Raw genomic sequence first — 24,018 nt, forward strand, 5'->3', positions numbered from 1 at the left:
CGGCTGGTTGGGGAACCCTTGGTCTAAATATTATATTTACTGCCACATATTGTTTACGCCTTAGTGTGACGCAAACAAAAGATTTAATGTGGGGTTTTACATTGTTTCGCAATAAAGTGACGCATATGCTCGCAAGATCATTGAAAGACAATAAATTTTTTCTAGGAAAAACATGATTGCAAGCCATGAAAAGTGTCCTCATAATCACTACTAGCCACAGACTGTTTTCCAAAATGTTTTCGCTTTGTTCGCAACAAAATGGATCATTGTCTCCCTTTATTTAGGGTGAAACAGGTTATGAAGGTTTCTTCGACGGTGCTAATTTATTTGTCAAATCAACACTTTTCAGCTTTGATCAGCATCCGTTAGTTATGTGTTAGCTGTTTACTGCCTTTTGGTTTCGACTTCACGGCCATCATGATGCCAAAGGCAAGGATAAGTGCATGCCATTTGTTGTTATTGAATGCCTCCCAGCATGAATCGCGGCTGCTCGTGTCCAGTTTGAACATCTGAAAGTTAAATTTGAAGTCATTTAACACAGTCGATTTCACAAATACTCCGGTTATTTAAGAGTAGTCATTTCCAATTTGGTACAAATCTACTGATCATTTTGGTGGGTTGTACATTTTGGTGGGTAGACTTTTAATTTATAAAGAACACGTTCAAAAGTGTGAAAGTTTCCAGCATGCGACTATTCGAAAGCGAGTAGATGCTTATTTGCAGCTATAATTTTAATAATCTCTCACTCCGGATGATCTAATGCAGGGGTCACCAACCTTTTTTGCATGCGGGCCACTTTGGCACTAAGGAGAGCTGTGGCGGGCCGCACTAATAAAATTTTAGGTAGGTTGACTCTTATACTAGAAATGAACGCATTTCGTACCCAGTATTCAGCGTTGCATGTTGTTACTATTTATCTTAGAATACCGCAGCAACAAAATTAGTCGAACAACGCTACTGCCAGATTAAGCTCCTTTAACAACACTTTTGACTTCTTTAACAATGTCTAATAAACGAGGCCACTTGTTTTGCGCACTTGTAGCGAGGCGAACCGTTTCATTAGAATATTCATCGCCAAGCAAGAGTGATGTTGTCACTTCGCTTCACAAAAGATATCTTGCAATTACCAGTTTCAGTAACCAAAGAAATGTTTGACACATCGCAATACAGGCAACAACAGTGACCTGCAAACTAAGGTGGTCCAAAAAAAAATTTTTTTTTTTCTTTTTTAAGTGCTCATTTATTTTTGAGCTCCAAATGGTTAAAAAGTTAAGTTCCCAAAGTTTCATAGTGATTTGTTTACTGTAAGTAGAATTTTTCATTTTTTCAAGTCTCAACCTTAAACCATGCAAGAGGAGACAATATATATGTAATTTTTTCAGTACGAAATTTTTTATAGTCACTGTTCCCTATAAAGTAATTTAAATGAAAGGATGGATACTATAAACTACAAAGTAAAGATTACTATGAAGTAAAGAATTTTGCATATTTGTACATGATTTTAACCCCAGTTTGGACAAAAATCATGCTTGTTTGAAACTTAGAAGGAACACTGTTTACAGTTCATAAAGCGCTTTACAAACAACGATTATTGCTGATTATTAAACTTTTATTTTTGATTGATACCAGGATATTGTTTTCTGTGTCTTTCCACAACTTGAATAAACTGTTTTTGTGATTCATCCTGGGTCATCGACACATTGAACTCGCTAAATAGTTTTCCAGCTTTTCCAGCAGAGTCGTTTACTACTTGATAGCCTTTGACGATATCTTTTGCCACTTTATAGCTTTCCAGAGCATCCCACAGTTCAATTTCTTGATGAAAAGAAATCAAGGCAAGCCATTTCATTTAGTTTATCGAAAAATAACATAAATGATCTTGGCCATCCACCGATTTAAACGACGAAATGGTTAGAGCTGAAGATGAACCAGAGACAGCAGAAAATACATCACCGCATATAATTTCGTGTATGTGATGCCTACAGGCTAACCAAACCAGTTTACATTCCATTTCCCTTTCCAGCAAGTGACAAGCTCCATTAATAGACCCAGTGTTTGAAGCTGTAGTGTCAAATGACATCCCAACAATCACATCATTCCAACTCCAATCTTCAACAGCCTCGAAAACATGCTTGGAAATCATAGCCCATGTACCCCTTTCTACGTTCGAAACACCTAAAAGCTTTTCATCATTCTTACAGGTGGGGATTATTGTAATTCTATCTTCTTCCTCATTCCCGTTTATTGATGGAACAATTTTTCCATCCTAATGAACCATAACTCCTTGCCATCCTTCAACGCTTCTTTTCAGTCACTCGGTTTTGTATTCTGGTTTGAGGGGACGATAGGTTTGAGGACTGTTATAGCAGCCAGCCTTTAAGAATGGATGAACTTCTAGTATCTGAGTGCCTTGGGAAGCACATTAATAGGTATCCACTATCCATCCGTATGTTTAATCGCGGGATGCTGCGATGCCTCATCCAGTGTGTGGCAAAATAATTTTCCCCTTACATTTGAGTTTGTTATAGTTTCATCATAAGTTATGTACATTAATTTATTTATTTATATGTACAATTGAACATTATCCTCCATGCATGATATGATATAAAATATGCAGTTAGTATACTTTCTCCTAGGTTTAAAATCCGACAAATATATAATTCAAAAAGATGGTGCATCGCTATTCGCTAGGCAGTACTAAGTATAAAAGCATAGGCTGGAAACTTTGAGAAAATGTTTTTTAGGGTACTGACATATCCAAATGAGCTATGAGCATCCAACCATCCATGCTACAGTAAACTTTAATTTTTCGTAAATGTTCGAAGTTGGACCACCCTACCAGGATGGATTACAAAAACAGTTTCTTCTCCAAGTTGTGGAAAAACACAGAAAACAATATCCTGGTATCAATAAAAAAACAAAAACTTTAATAATCTGCAATAATCGTTGCTTGTGAAGCGTTTTATGAACTGTAAACAGTGTTCCTTCTAAGCTTCAAACAAGCATGATTTTTGTCCAAATTGGGGTTAAAATCATGAACAAATATGCAAAATTCTTTATTTTATAGCCTAGTAATCTTTACTTTATGGTATCCATCCTTTAATTTAAATTACTTTATAGGGAACAGTGAAAGTAAAAAACTTTGTACTGATAAAATGACATATTTCTATACTGTCTCGCATGGTTTAAGGTTGAGATTTTTGAAAAAATGAAAAATTCTAGGCAGTACTTACAGTGAACGAATCACTATGAAACTTTGGGAATTTAACTTTTTGACCATTTGAAGCTCAAAAATAAATGAGCACTTAAAAAAGAAAAAAAAAATTTTTTTTGGACCACCCTACCATATCAGCGAAAAATAGGCTCCAATAACAGGGAGAAAGAAACCAGGCACCATGAAACAAACGCTTGTAGAAATCACCAAAAAAACGTTTCTATCGTAACTCATGAACGGTGTTCCCTCTAAAAAAGCAATGAGTTGGTTTTTCATCTTTTTGTGAGAGTCTATAAAACCGTTTTTCTTGATTATTAGACAACTGTCACTTGCGGTGCTTATCAGCATGACAAGAATTGTTGATTAACAACATTTTGCACTACCAAACTAAATATTTTCGTAATAGCCTACAACCAGAAGTTGTCTTATGAAAATACAACCATAATACAACCAAAAGTAATACAACCAACACCTGTCAGAAGATATTTCAATTTCTTGATACAACCAGAAAATGTCTTTAAATTTATATATAATATTTTGCTAATTTATTGTAAATTTAGTTGGCACACCGGCCTATTTTGCTAACAAAAACTTGCTTAACGGGAACACTGCTCGTGAAACACAATAACGGTGAAACGCACACTAGTGTTGACATGACACTTACAAACTTAAAATAAGCAACCCTATGCTCACAGACAATTTCGAAATTCGAAAACAGACGTTTTAATCAACCACTGGGACAGTGTGGCTGGACATCGCATTGGAATAACTTTAAGTGACCCCCACCTAGAACTACAATCTGAATGGTCTGTCGGTGGAATCGTATGCAAAGCGAAAATATGCTTCCCGGAAAGTATTTTTTACCTTCATGCTCATTGACTCATCAAGAAAGGTATTTTGGGTTATACTTGTACGCTGATACCTTCCGCGGGCCGCAGCGATACAGCGTGGCGGGCCGCATGCGGCCCGCGGGCCACCATTTGGTGACCCCTGATCTAATGCATGAGGGAAATCAAATTACGCATTTAAGGTATCACCACGGTCGCGGGGGTAAGAAAATACCAACGGTAAATAATATAACTTAAGAGACTGCTATAGCCCGATAGCTCAATTGGTTAGCGCGTCACTTCTGGAACGAAGAAGCTTCAAGATCAAGCGGCGCTGGTTCGACTCTCGGGGTGTGCCCTTGAGCAACGCACGTTAAGGACTGCTCTCCATTCAGCGGCATCTAATGGATGGAATAGTTCCCCGGCAACAAGACTTCAACCATCGGAAACTTCACTCTGTCAATCTCGGTGACCGGGCCTGCGTCAGTGATTCAAAGCCTCTACAAGTATGCGAAACTGCCAGGATTAAGCTCTGCAAGAAGCTTTCCCAGTCCGAGGATAAAGATTCAATCAATCAATCAATCAAATTACCCCTTGGCGCCATCAACAACTCAGCCTGGGAACTGTGAACTCTAAAACTCCTTTTGAGATGTCATGGTAATAATAATACAATCAGAAGCGATAGTTTGGAAACAAAAGCTGGAGATCATTCTTAACATCAGGTGGTGGTAATTGACTCCGAGTAGTCACCAGAAGAAACGCAAGTCATGTTAGAGTTAACAGGGATTTTAGAGTTTACAGCGTCCTATTGCTACTCTACTGGGTAGAATAGATACATCACAGGGGGTAAAAAAAACATTGCGTCATTAGAAAGTTTAACAGCCCCTTAGCTGTGCAGACGCTCCAAATTACTATCGGCTATGTTATGTTAAGCAGTATGTTTCATTATGATGGTCGGAAATAAAAACATGAAGCTGAAACTAGAAGTAGATGTCGCATGACACTATCATTGAGGAAGTATTTGCCTTCTGACTGAGAAAGCCTTTGGCAAGTTAAACTATTGAAGATCGCTGCAAGTGCGTTGAATGTTTGAGTGATCATAATCGCTGGTTGAGCTAATAATTCTTATCAATCACATTGGCAGTACAATCGCCTACCCCTCGGCATTACATTGCGATGATGAGTTGGTCTCAATTTCACTTTTAAAAAGTATTGGGGCTGTTTGAATATTATTTAGCCCTAACGCCATTTTCTGGGCTCTCCCAATGACACAAAATATAACGTTTTTTGTCAGCCTATGTAATGCGTTATTGACAATTCCCTAAAGGCGTTATATGATATTTGAGAAGCCAGTATTTTTGTCACAAAATATCAGTAAAGTGGAAACCTACGTTTTACATTTAGCTTGCCCTGCATGGGCGATTCGCTGAGTAGCGCATACCCTGAGGAGTTGTGCATTTCAATTCGCCTTAAGACTTGTGTGACGTCAAGATAATGAAATCAATCGCCCTAACAAAGAACACCGTTGTATTTCACGTTTTAAATGGGAGTGTTTAAAGTGCACACCCCCTTCTTAGCTACCCTACTCACCACATTGCCCATTCTGGGCAAATGAAATATAAAACGTGGGCTTGTAGTTCACACCAGACTTTAAACCATCTCTTTGGTTACGCTACTGATTCGATCCCTCGGTAAGTTCTTGACTCTCACCTGTTCTACCAACCTGCCAATGGCAGCAGCAGTGGCTAAGTAAAACATCCCGTTCAAGTTTAACAACAATCCAGAGCAAATGAAGAGGGACATGTGAGCGCTGGCGGTAAACCAGAGAAAAGTAAGAATCTTCAATTTCCGTTGGTTCTCTTCCTTTATCCTAACAACATGCGAGAAATTTGATAAATTGTGGAATCCACAGACATCATATGATGCTTGGGAGTTGGGACAGTTCAAATATCATATGACACTGGTAAGGATGTCTTTTCATTCTGCATTATGCAAATATCATATGAGGGAGGCTGACAAAACTATTTGTAGTTTAGTTTTGCAAAAAATATTACCTGGGTGAAGCTTTGAAACAAATCTAACCATGTAGTAAGCTCTTGATAATAAAAAAGAGGTTTAAAGTGATGTAATTTTCACATTGTGAGGAGCTACAATAATGCTAGTACATGTTCTTGAGAGGTTATTAATAGGCTATATTTTTTAATTTACGTCTTGTTGAAATTACTAGTCACACATATAATTAAAAAATGCACAGATTTGACCTAAAAAGAACTCAGCACACATTGTACCTGTCTAACAAAGGCATTTCGCGGAGTTCATCTATGGTATATCTCGAAAACAATAACGCAGTTGACTTTATTCCAACAACTTCATCGTCTCTGGCATCCTAGAAATATTGACTGAGTATCAAAACTTTTTAGCCCCAACATAACAAACGTCTCTGTAGCCTACAGTGGACTCTTTACAGAGGACGAAAGAAGATAGTTGACAAGTGTTAGGCTCATACGCGCCGACTTCCGGGGGGGCGAGGGGCGGCGCCCCCCGTAAATTTATGATTGAGGGGCAACAAAAATGGCAATTACAAGTGGTGTTTCAAAGGTAAAATACTTCGCAAAAGATATTTAGATCTTTTAAACGGACTTAAAGAATGCCGAAAGCGAAAAACAGCCCATGTTGCTCTTGCCTGCAAAACAGCAGCTGATCGTATGGCTTTCTTTGGAACGCGAATTACTACTGAGATGCGCACGGCACGCACGCTCACAGTCACACACTGCTTATCTTCCCTCTCGTGGGAGCCAATGCGAGGTTGAATGTTTATTCTCATTTTCCCAGTTATCCAAACGTCCGTTAGATTTTTTATGACTTCAAAAGTTCAAACATGAAATCGATTTTAGCAAACTTTATCGAGTTGAAACTACGACACAGCGAACAATTACGTGAATACAGCTTAAAGAAAAAAATTATTTTTCAAAACTGTCATCCGTGTCTTGCTTCAATAAGCATTGTATTGATGTAAGACGTTATATATTGTGAAAATATATAAGCTACATCCAAGGCCTATGAGAGGAGGGTATGGCGTACCCTTGAGGGCCCAGTCCTGTGATTGTTGGGGGCTCAAAATTGTGATTTTATAGCTTACGCGCAAAAATGTTTGGTTAAAACCATCCTAAACGACATAATTCAAGCATAAAAAGGTGTTATTCTTCAGTTCTGGGGGGCCCTTAATGTAGCAAAAGGGCCCAGAAAGGTAATTGAGTGCACTGCGAGCAAATTAGGGACCCAAAGTGGTGATTTAATGCTTTACGTGCAAAATGTTCTGTTAAAAGCACCCTAAATCAAATCATAACAGTTGGTTATTCTTCTGTCCGGGGGGGGGGGGAGAATAGTCTAGCAAAAGCAGGTTTGAGAAAAACTTGGGCAAAAAGCCTGTGTGTTTTGTGTCTTCTAAAAACTATTTGTAAAAGGTAGTTTCACGCTCATTTCGCTTCAAAATGAATTACGTAGTTGGAGCCGGAGTCAATACTTTCGGAGCAGGAGCGAAGCCGGAGTCAAAAGAAAATTGACTTCGTTCACCTCTGCTAGGCACCGCATGTGGTAAATGCAAAATTTAATGAAGAAAAGTTATTGGTCAGATGATTAATTTGATTATGTTTTAACACGATTTTATGTTTGAGCCTTGGTAGAGAGCTTGACTTGTAGGCTACTTACCAGATACATGTAACACTCAGTAACGTTAACGGATTTTAACATTTTTTATTACACACACAAAAAACAAGAAAAAAAAACTACTAAATCCAACGTTTTCGGCACCACATAGTGTCCTCGTCAGACATAATTATAGACTACCGGTACATCTAAGAGAAATATATAAATGAATTTGAAAATTTTACATTAAAGCTGTACAAGCGACACCTCTCAAGAGTACCATCAACAACTGACACACAAATTCAATGCAGGATACACAAATTGGCGAGGGACAGATCACATGATATGCACTACACAAAACACTAAATATATAATAGTGTTATAGCAGTCTGATACTATGATTGCGCACAGATTTCCAATTCTGCAGGAAAATGTTGTATGGTGCGCAATACGCCTAAGCAAACATCACGCGTTTTGCCCAAGACAAAGGGGGCACGGAGTGACTCTTCGTAACCCTAGTGAAAATTTCTCTCAGAGGCCCTGGCTACATCTCATACACTCATCAGTATACACTCACCTGTATACACTCCTGCACTACTACTAGATAAAAGACTGTAAAGACTTTCGTAAAAGAACACAAGAGCAAACACTTCGCCGTTGTTAACGCTTTGAAGGTAGGTAATTAGCAAATCGAGGTTAATAAAACTGATAGCTAGTTTTCACTCTGCTTGAGATCGTGATTTTTTTGCATTTTATTTCGATAACTTCACTGTCTTGATCGTTGTTATTCACTCACACGAAAAGAAAATGAATCGGCTTGTTTTCCAACTGTTCCAATTATGAGCTAACAATATCAAAATTTTTACGATTAGGCGTAGCCTACTGCATGCGTAAAACCAATAGTTTCAAGCAACGGTTCTAATAAATTTGGTTTGCGACCTACGTGTCAATATAAACAAGACAGGAAGCTTAATCAAAAACTATTTTAATTGAGTGAAATAGTTGTGACGTCATCATTATGGTTATGACGCCATCACCTTTCTCGCCCCCCCAAGGTTTTTTGAAAAGTCGGCGCCTATGGTTAGGCTACAATAGTGTTCGCCGAAGCATTCACTAGCCTACAACGTATCACAATTCACAAGTGTTCCTGGTTATTTTACGTTTTACCAGGTTGTGTGAATAATATAGACACCAACTCCTAATCGGCTTCATCTCTATTATCAAGTTAAATTCCACCGCACATTTGCTTTCAAACAGCACTCTCATGCCAATGCTATTCTACTTTCATCAATCAAATTTTATACACTTTTAAAATTCCATTGATATCAATAAAATAGAATATTACAAGAGAGCTGCCTTTTTCACAGTAAAAAAATAAAATGCAAAATACTCATACCTGAAATGCATATATGGTATCATAGAATATAGTCCATAAGATACAACTGGCATAAAGCGTTCCCACTACTGGCCAGTTAAGCTCTCCAACTACAGCAGTGTAGCCCATCAAGGCTCCTATGTTGAAGGTTAAACCCAAAACCACTTGCGGATACCATGTATATCGCTTGGCAAGAGGATAAAGGATTACAGGTAGCATAGATGCAATTCCCATGAGAATACTAAACATAAAGTAAGATTAAAAGCACTATAACAAACAAATCAATAAAAAACAATGTTTATTAAAGTGTTATTCTAAATTTTTCAGCAGAAAGTATAGTTTGCATTTGTACACAAAAGTAACAAAGGTAACAAAAGTAACAACCATGGCCACAGTTTCAATTCAATAAAGCTTACCATTTTCTAAACATGATACAATTCAGGGTCTGCTACTATTCGGTGAGTCTGATTCAGTGAGTTCCTAATCTCTAACCCTAACCCTAAAACGGCAATGATAATTAGGCTACGGTATATACCCAATAAATTTTAAAAAAAGTTGAAAAAAATCCACCAGCTAAGGGATCGGACTCACCGAATCGGACTCATCGAAACGGGCCATTCCGTACAATTCAATATGTGATTATTCTGTCGAATAAGCTTGAGTCAATGAGTAATTGGTAAAGATCTCTTAAATAGCAAACCTCTCTCTTTAATTTACCCACAGCAACCTGCCTTTAAGTTCAAATCAGACATAAAGATTACCTATTTTAATGTACAAATCTTCTTCAAAAGCTTATATGATGTGCTTTTATTCAAACATACCAAGTAGAATTAAGCGAAAGGAGAATTGCTAGTGATAAAGTTAAGTTTCCAGCAAGAAGTTTTATGGCATTGTTCACTGTCACTTTTCCAGAAGCAATTGGTCGATCTTTAGTTCTTTCAACTTTTGAATCCAAATCTTTGTCCCAAAGATCATTAATTATGCAACCTGCACCGCGCATTAAGAAGGAACCCACTCCAAACAGACCTGAAAGTTGTTAAAATCATTCATGAGGAATAATCAGTGCACAAAAAGTTTGCTGATACTTATGCAGTGTACAGTGCAACACCATACCATGCGGTGGCTGCCTAGAGGTACGGCCTGATTTGTTATATTCTGCAGAATCATTCAGATTTTGCAGAACTTTGATAATTGTCTAAACAAATTTTTCCAAAAATTATATTTTAATGTCTACCCCTGAGGTGACAATATGGATTTTAACATCAAGCGTTGAAAAACAGAGATAATTTGATTCAGAAAATTTCAGTCAGACTTTCTTTTTCTATTGCTTGGCCCATTACCAAAACCACAAAAAATTTTACTGTCTATCATTGAGTCAGCAAAAAAAAAATTAGAAAAAATTTAGTCAGACAGTAGCAATAGTCAGAATCTTCAAAACGTGACAAATCAGGCCACATCTCCAACTAGCCATGCATCATACTTTTAAATAATGGCAGCTACAGCGATACTAGATTCTTTTTTGTATACTGTACTGTTAACAAATTGACAGTCAAATAACTTATCCAGACAGGCTTATTTTGGTTGACAAGTTGCATGTCACTACAATCCATCAGGGCTTCCCAAACTTTTTTGCTCGCAACTAGAGATGCAAAAAAAACGTTTTTTTTTTGTTTTGAAAAAAAACGAGCTCGTTTTTTTGTTTTTTATCGTTTTTTATGTTTTTTTTGTTTTTTTACCTATTTTGACATTAAATGTCACAATATGCAGCAATTAGGGTAAACTCATTGCAATAGCATCTCTTTCAACAAAAAAACAGTCTCATAACTCGTATAACTTATTTCAAATGAGACAATATGTCTCTCAAGTCTCAACACACGAGCCATAAAGATTTCTCATCGTCTCAAATAGTAACACAGTGTCCTATGGTTGGCACATCTTAAGTATTGTCTGTAATTTGGTCTAGCCAGTTGTTAAATGCAGTACCACACTCGTGTACAATTTCGAAGCCACCAGGGATTTTGGTTAATGGGCATGTTACGTTAGGACCAGGTGGTCAGGGTTCTGTTTCTCTACTTCACAAAGGCACTTTTCACCAGCACACCACACCTTTTCCAGTACAACGTCAAGAGATTGTTCCAGTTGATGTGCATTTGGAGCAAACTTGATGAAAATCACACAAGCGGTTCTCGAGTTATAAGTGAAATAACCTTAGCCACTAGGTGGCTTTATAGATAAGGAGCAATATATCTCAAGAACCGCTGAACATATTTAGATAATTTTAAGCTCTACCCATGTTTTCTGGGGTGGGCTATCTGTTTATGAACATTAAAACAAGTTTTGGCTACTACTTTTTGAGATAAAAAGAAATTAACCTCTTGTCGTTACGCACCAATAAAACCATGATGCCTAAATTAAAAAAAAAAATTAATTGAGTAGAGGAAAGATTGATGACAAGTTTGGCAAAAGCAGTGTAGTGCTAAAGTCCCAACTTTTAGCCCAAATCACATTTAAATGTATAGTAAAATATGGAAACATTTTGATGTTTTTTTATTTTCCCTGAAGAACTTCAATACTCTTTTATGATGTCATAGTCATGTTTGTTTTCCCTTTATCACACCATTGTGCTGTCATAGACATGTTTAAAAGAAGTATGGTTGCACTTAATCCATTCAATTTGAACTAGTTTGTAGGACTTTGGTACTTAGACAGTGCAGACAGACCAAGTTTGCAGGACTTTGAGACTTTACACTTTTCTGCTTTTGCCAAACTTTTCGTCAATCTTTCCTCTACCCAATAAAAAAAATTAAAGTTTTGCATCATGGTTTTATTGGTGCGTAACGACAAGAGGTCAATTTCTTTTTATCTCAAAAAGCAGTAGGCCTAGTTCTCAAATAAAATAAGTTTTCATCTTTGATGTTTGTTTTGTATCTTTATCCTGCATTGCGGGAATATGAGTAAAACTTTATACTTGCCAGGAAAAGTATTATAAAGCATTTATTCACTATGTGAACACTGAGCAGTGCTGAAAAACTCCACTTTAAAAGGAAAATTTCTTCATTCAGGGTTGGTAGTTACTAGCAATAGTCAATATGGGCGGTGGGCATTTGAAAGGAACATTAACCTAAAGTCCTAACCTTTTCTGACAAATGCACTAACTTTTGACAGCTAAAAATATCAGTGATAAGATCTCTTGCATTATATGTCACAAATAATCTGCAAGAAGCATCAATGACGAAGTGTCCAAGATCTTACAACACACGACAGAATACTTCTGTTTCAACATTTATAAAGCATATACATCGTTGGTAAGCTATCAGTTACAAAACATGTTTAAACAAGCTATTGGCGATAGCTTGCATTAGTAAATTACCATGAACAAGGCAATGTGTGTTCTGAATACTGCCATCTTGTTTTTGCCAAAATTTCGTCAACCCATTGAGTGTGTACAAGAATAACCAATACCACAGTATAGCCTACTAACATCATAGGCTAACTTCCATAAAAGGAAAAAGAAATTAACTCATCTACATTATGTCATGTATCAAATTGCATTAATTCAATGTTTGTCAGGTCTACTGCCACAAACATGCCTGAGAATGAAGAAGAAAGCGAAACAACGTAGGACTATGCAAAAACATATGCTGCCAAACACAAACACTTAGGAATTTCAGCACACCAATAAAACCATTTTTACTAATTTAATGTTTTTCAAGAGCACTATAATGAAACTAAGCTGCAAATTGCAAAAAATTTGCAACTTTTCAAGAAAAATATAAAAAAATACAAAAAAGAACAAAAAATGAGTGTTTTTTTGGGTCTGCTACTATTCGGTGAGGTCGATTTGGTGAGTCCAATTCGGTGAGTCTGATTCGGTGAGTTCCTAACTTCTAACCCCGAACCCCTAACCCTAAAACGGCAATGATAATTAGGCTACGGTACCCGATAATTTTTAAAAAAATTTGAAAAAATCCCCCGTTAAGGGATCGGACTCACCGAATCGAACTAACCGAATCGGACTCACCGAACCAGATTCACCAAAACGGGCCATTCCGGTTTTTTTTGGCTCAGGTTTTTTTTGAAAAAAAACACGTTTTTTTTTGCATTTACATCTCTACTTGCAACCCCTTTTAATTTCCGAAAATGTTTCGCGGCCACTTACGATTAAAACGACAAACAGTGCGAAATATACATTTGTGATATTTATTGAAAAGCTTAAATCTAATGAAAACCAAAAAAACAATTTACCGTTCTCAGTTCATTTTGTATTTACTTATTTCTGACTATAACAACGAAGCCTATGGGCTTTGGGCAACCTACTGGAAACAAAACAAAAAAGGAAACATGTTTATTCTGTGTGAACAAAGCAAGTTCAGCCGTGGCTCAATGTTTGTTAATGCAGGTCTCAAGGTGGTGTCAATGTTGTTTAGGCTAGAACGGAAGGTGAAGTGAGAACATTTCACATAAATGATTTTGAAATTTTTGTTTTCAGATGTTCAATTTTTTGATAAACGCCTCAATTTCAGATTTCAATGCAAAATATTGATGTTTTCTGATAGGAGGGAAAAATTAAATTTGTTCACTTTTTCAAGCAAATCAGACATTTGGCATAATTCCAAAAACTAGATATTGCGAAAATGGTGGACCAAGACTGAATTTTGTTCTGTTGGAAAAATCACGATTTCTGTTTTCAACGTTTATTGGCTAGCCATTTTAAAGCTTTGACTTTTGAAAGCCATCTCATTCGCGATGCAGTAAAAGAGTTTTAAACTCCGATTCCATTTCACCTCATAAATTGTCAAAAGTACGGGCAGCATATTGAGTGCGCGACTCTTAATAAAGTTAATAACTGTCACAGCATCTTGTACAGAAGTGTTAATATGTAGTACCTTGTGCAAATTGGTATACTTTCTGCAACCCCTGAAGTTTGTTACGCAACCCCTTGGGAGGTCGCAACCCCCAGTTTGGAAAGCCCTGCTTTACATCATTAACATATCTAAGACAAAAAACATAGTACTGGTACCAGCTGAAATATGCCATACACGAGTGTAATAAAGAAAAAAAGTAGCAAATTCTTGAAGGGCTGAACTGTAAAACCTGTATGAATCAGTGATAAAAAGTAAGGCGCAGATTAGTAGACAGCACAACAGTATAACCCAACAAATCTGAAGTGTACTACTCCTAAAAGATAACATATACTGTACGAGTGTACGTCATGAAAATTTTCAACTCTAATACGCAACTGTGTATTTGTGTAAGCCACTGGAATATAAATTTATGAAAATTGATAAATACCGGTACCTAAATAATATAAACTTGGGAATTCTCCTAGTGGTGTAGCAAGGCATATGCTGAAAACACAAGGAAAATATAGCAGCAATGTTCCAACAGGTTTGTCTACTCGAAGTAATTGTAAATATGGCTTAACATTATCAGATGTACGATCTACCAATGATTGAGCACTGAAGTTCCGAAGAAAAGAAATTGCTCTTTCTTTTGCTTTTTCTCGCTTCCAATAAAGTTGAGCAATTGTATTAGAGTCATCTTTCATCAAACTCTTTTTTACTCTCTTTATGGCATTTAAAGAGTCAGATGTATTCAGCAACAAACTTGAGGATGTTGACAAATGTTTAAGTTGCAGATGTGGTTGCATCTGTAAATGGCCAAATTGGGAAATATTTCTGGGACATCTTATAAAATTGTTTGACCTGAAATTATAAACATTCCTGAAGTTGCAGCAAACTTGTTGAACCACAAAAGGAATTCTTAATAGTCCAGAAAAAGGCATCACATGCTTTTTTGTAAAGTCAACACCAGCAATTAAAACATGTGCATAATGAGCATATTCACTGTAACAAATGTACAACCTAAAAAGCAATCAAATCAAAGTATTTTACAAAACACTAATAGGCCTACCTCTCATTTGATCTTGTTTCAAATATCTGACTTAAATATATAATAATCAAGTATTTTCGATTTTATAATATTGTACAAAAATGGTGAAAGTACCAGTACAGTGCTCGAGAAGTTATTGGTCCAACACTACTCATGAAAATATAGGTGTGTCTCTGCCTGGTCTCTGCAAGACATTTGCATACAGGCCTCGAAATTCACGGCGGACACCGCGGACATGTCCGCCGTCACAGCATGTGATGTCCGCGGGAAGTACCATCTAGATCGGTCATATTTGTCCGCCGAAAAATAACACAGGAACTAGCGATGGGTCCACGTCTTTTAGGCGCTGACAGTTAGGCGCTGGTCTAATAGGCGCGCACACTGTGGCGTCTGGATATTTAGGTGTAGATCACTGTGGCGCCCGGTCATTTAGGTGCTATTCCTAGTAAAGTCTGTAGATTGTATCAGCTTGGCAGGTAGGGGCGTAGGGCAATGCTTTTCACACAAAATATTATATTGAACAGGAAAATATATTGTTTTGTTAATGCGTGTGCGTTGTTGGTCATGGCTTCAGTGAGTGAAGTTGCTTAAACCGGCAATGCTTTTTCACACAAAATGTTATATTCAACAGAAAAATATGTTATGGCTTCCGTGAGTGAAGCTGCTTAAACCGACAATGATTGTCACATAAAATGTTATATTAAACAGAAAAATATGTTGTTTTTTTAATGCGCGTATTCAGCATTTATTTGTTGTTAGTCCAGGTTTGCGTCGGCGAAAGCTTTATCAATAAATTGTTCAAGTTTCCGAACATGTATGAGTTCACTTTTAGTTAGGTCAAATAATAACTACACTAAACATCAGTAAAAAATGTACCGTAGCCTGTATTCAAGCGGGCGGTAGGCTTGAGTGAAGAGTAACTTAGTTTTCCGTCAAAACCCCGACTAGGTTTAATAACGAGCGAAGTCTCACCATTATGCTTGCAACGTGTAGCCAAGGTGTAGCCTATATGCCCTGTAGAAATGTATTCATGTGAACAGTAGTAGAGCGTCTTACGCGTTCTCGTCACATGGCCAATCCATCCCGAACAAAAGTAATTGCGAAAGATAACAGACTAAATAAAGTTCCATCTGGCTGCAACTTGTGTTCAGGATGCATTGCAAATGTCCTGTAGAGATGTGCTAATATCAAGAGTAGTAGAGCGTTTTCCCGCACCTCAGCTCCACACGATCTATCCGTCTCAAGTAGAAGTAATTATTAAAGGTAACAGATTGCACAAAGCTGCGCCTTTAAACCGACAACTTCTACTCCAGAAGTATGTGTCCTGTGGAGATCAGGTGGTCTACTGCTCTAATTGCCCTGCATATAAGCCGATGTTGGATCTGATCTGAGCACTTCATTTTGCTACATCATAAAGCAAAGATTGATATGGCAGCTTCGACTATTTCAACTTCACGTAATCGTGAAAAAATTGCTGCTGATGGCTTCATGTATACATTTGAAAAAACGAGTGTCGATAAAACTAAGAAGTTTTGGCGTTGTGTTGGTCGAAACGAGGGATGCAAAGTTCGAATTCACACGGATACTACAACAAACGAGGTAATATGGCATGGGCTACGTAACTATTATTAAACAAAGTCTTGTCGTCGTCGATGTTGCAATTTTCTCGCTACAAATTATTCTTGAAAAGGCACTGAAAGTTGATTCTTATCAACAAAGATATTTTAAGCTAAGCAGTACCTTACCACTAAATAAATTGCTGTGAACTTTGGTGAATCGCTTCATCGGGAGAAGTGGCGGCCCCAGTCAAACAATGTGGGAGTTTCTTAGAGGAGTGAGCCACAACTTCCACATGGGACCTTAACATTTCAAATTATCTTTTTTATGTTCATTGTGTTTTTTTTATTTATTTGCAGTGTTTGATTGCGCATTTTCCGTATTTATTAATTGTTTAATAAAAATCTTCATCCTTCCATCTCGTATAGCCTACCTTCTCAAACAAAAGAGCTTGCTGTGGGTTCTTTGCTGTAGCCTAGGCTACTTGCAAAGTCAGGCACTGCACACCAAAATTTTAACCACCACGGTATGATTTTTTTTTACTGATGTTTAGTGTAGTTATTATTTGACTTAACTCTTTCGCAACCACCGAGGTCAAGACGTTTAATCTAAATAGTACCAGACATTTTTCACACAAATCTGTTGTATTTACGCCGTAAAAACATCTCATGTGATCGACATAGACGCACAATCTTGACATCAAATGAAAGCATACATCTTCAGCTATCCGAAGATGCAATGCTTTGCAATAAAATTTAAAACATTCAATGTACAACTAGCAACTTTCTATACGGTATTTTTTCTAATTTCTAAAAAAATTAAAAATTGGCAGAAAAGTGTACTTCATTATAATCTTTACTACCCAAGCATGATACAATAATATGAAAATATATGTAGTTTAATCGAATGCCAAAACAATTCTGCACATGAGAAAAATTTTACTTCGTTTCTGCGCGCAATGCTTTAGTAATTTACGTAATTTAGCCTACAGTCTTTTTGATCGAGAAATTCCAAAGTAAGGGGTTGACTAGCCAGTTTTGACTGCCAATTCCAATGAGTGAAAGAAAAAAAAATCCACTGTGTCCCCATCTTTAAGAAGTCCTCATCTGATAACTGCACCGCCAAATTTTTTTTTTTTTTTTAATTAGCCAAAAAAGGACAAAGACTATGGATCTACCATCATTTACATCTTTTTTGCTTGAAATAGGCTACCTTTTAACCTTGGACGTAGGGATACTTCCTTGGTCATCATGGCAAAAATCCCAACACGTGTGTATACGTCCATGGTCGCGAAAGAGTTAACTAAAAGTGAACTCAATAATGTTCGGAAGCTTGAATAATTTTTTGATAAAGCTTTCACCAACGCAAACCTGGACTAACAACAAATAAAACAATAATAAATCAATAAAACAACAATATATTTTTCTGTTCAATATAACATTTTGTGTGAAAAGCATTGCCGGTTTAAGCAGCTTCACTCACGGAAGCCATGATATAATTTTCTGGCAAGCTGATACAATCTACAGACTTTACTAGGAATAGCACCTAAATGACCGGGCGCCACAGTGGTCCGCACCTAAATATCCAGACGCCACAGTGTGCGCGCCTATTAGACCAGCGCCTACCTGTCAGCGCCTAAAAGACTTGCTCCCCTAGCGATACAAATCGTCATTGCTTAGCATGAACAATTGTTGCGATTGCAAGAATATAATTTCCCGCGCATTCTAGCGCGCATGTAGAAAATGTGAATACTGTATCCCTTAGATTCCATTCAAGCAGAAAGACTTTCGATTTCTACGTTGCTTTAACGATTGATGACATTGAATCAGCGTAACAAAGGTGAATTCTTCGCTAAGAATCGATGGGAGCACGCGCAACTTAGTTCAAGTCTTGAGTTACAATGTCTGGCTTTGATCTCCGAGTAATATTGATAAGGCAAGGTTGGTTACAAAATTAGATTATACGAGTAGGCTATTACAGCAAGAAGAAGCAAAATTTGTTAAGTTTTGGTATTACAGTAAGAAAGCAAAGGCCCATCGAAAATTTACTTTCGCTCACATAACACACAAAAATATACCTAAAGAGAAATGCCCAGTGAACCTTTGCACAGCAGAAAATAGTAGCGGTAGTGTAAAAGTTTTCCGACTCGTGCCCAGAGCATTGTGACGCAAAAATCCACACGACCTCGTTCGGTGGAAGTTAATCAGTTATGCGGCGTATTGCAGCTACACTGCTACACGGCGCTTTGACTCTCCAAGCGCACCTCGTTGGTCTGATTAAAGCCTTCGCTAAAATTTCAAAAAGCCTTCCAAACTGTAGCCATAGCTCTTAAATGGCGAAGAATTATCAAGATAAAGTGATTAAGCATGACAATCGACGCTAAAACTGGTGTGTCCGCCGAGATAGCTGCTCAGACAGGACACATTTGTCCGCCGTCAACAAAAACGAATTTCGAGGCCTGGCATATAAAAATAAGAGTTGACTTGATGGTTGCATACCGGTAGTTAATTGTTGATTTTAGTTGTTTGTTGCAATGATGCATGTGCTATTAGTTTAAACACAAAAATGATTGCTTAAAACATTGTGAATATATAGGACATAGGTGCTAAATGGAAACTATTTTAAATGTTATGATAAAAATCCGCGTAGCAATAGCCTACTTTTGCATAGAAAATGCTAAACTTAACTTCTATTAAAAACTCCTAGATAAAAGTCCTCACAGTGAACCATCTTCCCATATGTTAAAACTAGCCTACCATGTAAATAGAAAAATCTTTCATACTAAATGATATAGTAAAATTTATTGATAAAGTTACAGCTAGTTTATTGAATAGCCTAAACCTAACCACATTAACAGAATGTTTTTGACTAGTAGTTTAACAGTTTTTGACACTTAGCATCTCTTCAATTACCTTTCCTGCCTAGTGTGAATGCTTTTTAATATTTTCATTTTAAATTCAGTTTATTTTGTTTGCAAATAAACAAAAATATACAATGCACACAAATAATTTGCACAATAATGGCAGCGAAAGACCAAAAGGTTACCAAAGTCGGCTGCCACCCAGCATAACTTATGGCTGTTGACAGAGGTAACACAAATTACAAAAAAAAATCCACCATGATGGAAGCAGATCGAATCATTTAGTGCTATCTTTCATAATTCCTCAACTTCACCAACTGACACTGACCAGACATGAAAACTGCTAGTCTGTTTCTGTCACTCACTACAAATTTGATGAAAAAAATAGCAAAATGCTGTTTATTGAAGTGTAGCCATGTGGAACGGTTCTTTCGTATTTAAGTAGAAAAGACATCAAATATGTCTAAAACCTTGAAGTAATAATTATAACTAATGTAATAACTAACTATAACTAAGTAATAACTAAATATAATCACTTTCTTGAAATACCGTAATAACTACATTTGATGTAATTGGCTCCGCTTGACTTATTTTCTTGGCATTGAGCACTTTTTTTGTGGCAAAAAGTATTTATTGTTTAAAGTAGAAAAGATGTTATATTTCAGAACGAATCAAAAATATATAAAACGTGAAGATGAAAAAAAGTTAATTATTAAAACAACATCAGATTTTTAACTGTATATTCACCAATCAAAAAATCAGTGCAGAAACTTGTAGAAATGTACGTACCTTAATAACGTTTTTGAAGTGACACAAAAGCAGTTTTAATGAAGTTAACTACAATTTGGAGTCAGTATTAATTTCATTACGTAATTTTTTTAAGAAGTGAGTACATTCTTCTTCAACAAATTAATCCGGTTTGATCAGCTGTAGGCTAACCTTCTTACGAACTTTAACCATTTTGTTGTCTCTTGTTTACACAATAATCTCCTCATTAATAGCCTAAGCACAATTTGGTAGGTTACAGTCCGGAATTATTGAGTGTAGCCTATAGGAGTGGCAGAACATTGGCCCGCTTAATAGCCTAAGCCCACCCATTTAATAAGCCAAAAATCGTTTGGTCCCAAGGTTTGGTTTTGAACCTTTATCCTCGGACTGACAAAATTCGACCATTTGGTTGTGTCTTCTGTTTATACAATAATCTCCTAATTAATAAGTCTATTTTGGTAGGCTACGGTCCAGAATTATTGAGTATATAGGAGTGGCAGAAAATTGGCCCGCTTAATAGCCTAGGCCTACCCAGTACCCATTTAATAAGCCAAGAATCGTTTGGTCCCAAGGTTAATTTTTTCAGTCAACTGAAAAAAATGTCTCGATACAAATTTAAATGTAGACGTACCGTACCGTATTTTTAGAGTCAGAATAGCTCTGATTGAGCTGTATTTTTTCAAAAATCAGAATCTCTCATTCAAACAGACGTAACCCAGCAACAACACTACATTTAACATAATATAAACCTTACTTAAATACTACGAACTTGTTTTCCAGGGCCGTTGACAGGATTTCTCAGGCCCGGTACCAATTTATCTTCGGGCCCCCTTTATCGACAAAGTTATGAATATAAAAGTTGTGTACAAACTTTTATTGATGTCGTTAAAGCATGGTTATTTAACAAATCTTGCGTAATCTTAAAATTTCTTAAACCGGAAAACTTAGGCTACTAGGCCTATCTTTGTCTAGCGATTGCTTTTTTGAACTTTTATTTGTCACTTGGCGCTAAAGTTTTACTTCCCGATTCCATTGATGTTTCACTGGTCATTCTAGGCTCACCAGAAGAGAATTTACAGCACTGCTGACAGTCAGAAAGTTTTCAATTTGATTTCGGAAAGGTGTTTGGGCTTAGGTCACACATTTGCTGCAATCGGAAAAGCTGTTTTGATTGAATTTTGAGTGCAAAAATAGGGATAGTAATCTTCTTACCTGTGCCATTTCAGTTTTTGAGTTTAAACAAATATTAGCCTGTTTATTTTGAAATTCGTGTTTCGGGTAATATTCGTGGTTAGGGATATCACTATACTAGACTAAATTCTTATTTCACTGTTTGGTGGCAGAAGTGGCTATTTTACCACCAGAAAGTTGAAGTGGGGCCGGTACCCAGAAGGGGCCCGGTACTTTACAATCTGACAGCTGTTTTAACCTCTGATGACAATTCCTTTAGATCTGATTATATTAAGATCTTGATAATGTTTGAATTTGCGGGGAGTTTTTTAAATCCGGGCCCCTTCAATATTCTGGGCCCGGGTCCAAAAGTATCACCTAGACCCCCCTGTCAACGTCTCTGTTGATTTCTCTCTATCATTCACTCATTGAAAGCAATCTAAGATATGGCATTAGTGCTTGGAAGCATGGTCATGTGGTCTGTCGGCAGCAGTGGCCGAGTGGTTAGCGCGTTGGGCTCTCAGTCGAGAGCCTGCATGTTCGACTCCAACTACCCGCACTTCAGTGACGATCGGTGAGGGAAAGCAAGGAAAGCAGTGCTTACCTTAGCAAAAACTATGCAAAATATAATGACTGAATTCTAGGTTTAACTTATTATTTTTATCACGTCTATTTTAACTTGAAAATTACTGTATTCGTGACTAGAATTACTCGTAACGCTTGTGAGTAGTCTAAGTCCTCACCAAACCGCATGTCTTGCCTATAAATGCCAATTAACGCAAACGCTTTTGTCAGAAACAATCACTGAGGCTCCAGGTAAGCAACTATCAAACTTGCTTTCCCAGATTCAAAAATGTCAAAAAACGCCTTCGTTTTAACCAATCCTTACCCGTTTTGCAAAACGTCACCAGCTGCTTAGCCAATCAGATGTGTTATGGTTATGGTAGGTTAGTTGTGCTTTCCTAGTGACGTCAGTGCGTACATTCGCTAGAGCGACTAGACTAACTCGTCAGAATGGTATCTCGTCACGGTACACGCACAGCATCATAATGCCAAAAAGCTTGTTGCTGTTTTTTAATGTCTCCTCGCCATGTACTTTAGCCTACTGTACTAGCTTTCATAGTCATGCCTTTGCCCTTTTTACAGCGTTGATATAACGTTACTTCGCAAATGAACGTTCAGGTGCGGGTGCAATATTTAGTTTATTAAGCTTCTATACGCAGGAGGCAAACTTATCCAGCTTTTTGTACAAATTGCTTGCGGTTGTAATGTTTAAGCCTAAGTGTTAGTTTTTGTAGTGTAGGCTTAACTGAATATCTGAGAATTAACATTCATGACGAATTAAACATTTAGACAACTATTATTCCATGTCTAACACAGGATTTTGGTCCTGCAACGTTAAAATTAAGATTGTTCATGACTTCTAAACATTAAATGGATGTATGATCACGACATAGGCGCAGCACAATTTGACAGACTTTTATTTTTGATTTGTTTTGGAAATGCTCTGCAGAGCGCACCAAATTGGAAGTGTTTTTCAAAAATTTCTGGGGGAGGCCCCCCAGACCCCCCGCTGGAAGTGTTGCCTTCGGCAACACGCCTTCGGGCTTCGCCCGACGGTTACACCCTTCGTGCCTACTACCCTGCTGCAGCGTTCCCAACGGTTTAAGCCACCGAACGTCATTGCCGCACTTGCTGTTGTTTCTCTGGGCAAGAAACTTTGCGATAATTGCCTCTACCCAGTGATTGATTTCGAGTAATGGATGATAGTACTAAATTTAAGTCATAAGTAGAGTAGACAACCGGAAACAGACATTGCCGTCGGCTGCAGCGTGGGTCAGGTGTACGTCGGAAGGCGTACACCGATGCATATTGCATAGCGCTCAAGTCCGCTTTCCCGCAATGCAGGATAAAGATATGAAAAACAAACAAACATATTACCATTGTAAATAAACTGCAAAAAATTTGCAACAAATTCATAAAAATGATCACCATAAGCATGAACCACAATAGGCTACATGCTACAATGTTCACAGTTTTTTCACAATTGATAACCTTTACACTATCGAAACTGGCAAATTCATGTTTAAACTGAAACATAATCAACTGCCAAAAAACTTTAGCTCACTATTTCAACTTAACAGCAACTTGCATCACATATCAACCAGAAACAGCAATCGTTTTTTTCTTCCTTATTACTCTAAAAAGTTAACCCAACAATCCATCCAATTCAGTGGATTTAAAGTCTGGAACGATCTCCCCAAAAACATCACTGAAATCGAAACCTTTTCATTATTCTGCAGAAAACTGAAAACCCATCTGCAAACTGAAATTGAAGCTGATTAGCATGCGTCAACTTTTTGTATATTTAATCTTTGAAGTAGCCTACTAGGCCTACTGTTTGACACCAAGTATCTGCTTATAGCTTAGGCTATTACAGCAGTCACTGTCGTTCGTCTGCCACCACCACCTAAAATTATTCAATTTCAATAGGCTGCTATTAAATGCTAATATGTTACCAACTCAATACGCCTTTAATTAGCCAAACTACGTATATTGTACTTGTTCAAAGAACCTTTTGACTCTCTGTTACTTTGTTGTGTAGATTTGTTTGTCAAGAGCACGGTACTACCTTACAACAATGAAGCTGCATCATTCTCCAGTAGTTTGGTTGGAAATTCATTTGAACGCCGAGAAACTCCATCCCTCT

The 24,018-nt window shown here is 37.3% G+C and overlaps 1 protein-coding gene across 2 annotated transcripts; it reads right to left on the reverse strand.

Annotated features, from left to right (window-relative positions):
• Nucleotides 1-354: 354 nt before the first annotated feature.
• On the reverse strand, nt 355-14,917 carry LOC145783173 (4-hydroxybenzoate polyprenyltransferase, mitochondrial-like). 2 transcript variants are annotated; one of them, XM_082594966.1, is made up of 6 exons: nt 14,360-14,917; nt 9,883-10,087; nt 9,083-9,302; nt 6,330-6,427; nt 5,765-5,911; nt 355-509 (listed from the first exon to the last, which is right to left on the reverse strand). In XM_082594966.1, the coding sequence occupies exons 1-6, from the start codon at nt 14,844-14,846 to the stop codon at nt 416-418; spliced, it is 1,251 nt and encodes a 416-aa protein (XP_082451092.1). In that variant the 5' UTR covers nt 14,847-14,917; the 3' UTR covers nt 355-415. The 2 variants fall into 2 exon arrangements, with proteins under 2 accessions (XP_082451092.1, XP_082451091.1); XM_082594965.1 differs by having other exon boundaries at nt 5,752-5,911.
• Between the last annotated feature and the right edge of the window lie 9,101 nt (nt 14,918-24,018).

The sequence above is a fragment of the Aplidium turbinatum genome, chromosome 14, assembly GCF_918807975.1.
Source record: "Aplidium turbinatum chromosome 14, kaAplTurb1.1, whole genome shotgun sequence".
NCBI lineage: Eukaryota > Metazoa > Chordata > Ascidiacea > Aplousobranchia > Polyclinidae > Aplidium > Aplidium turbinatum.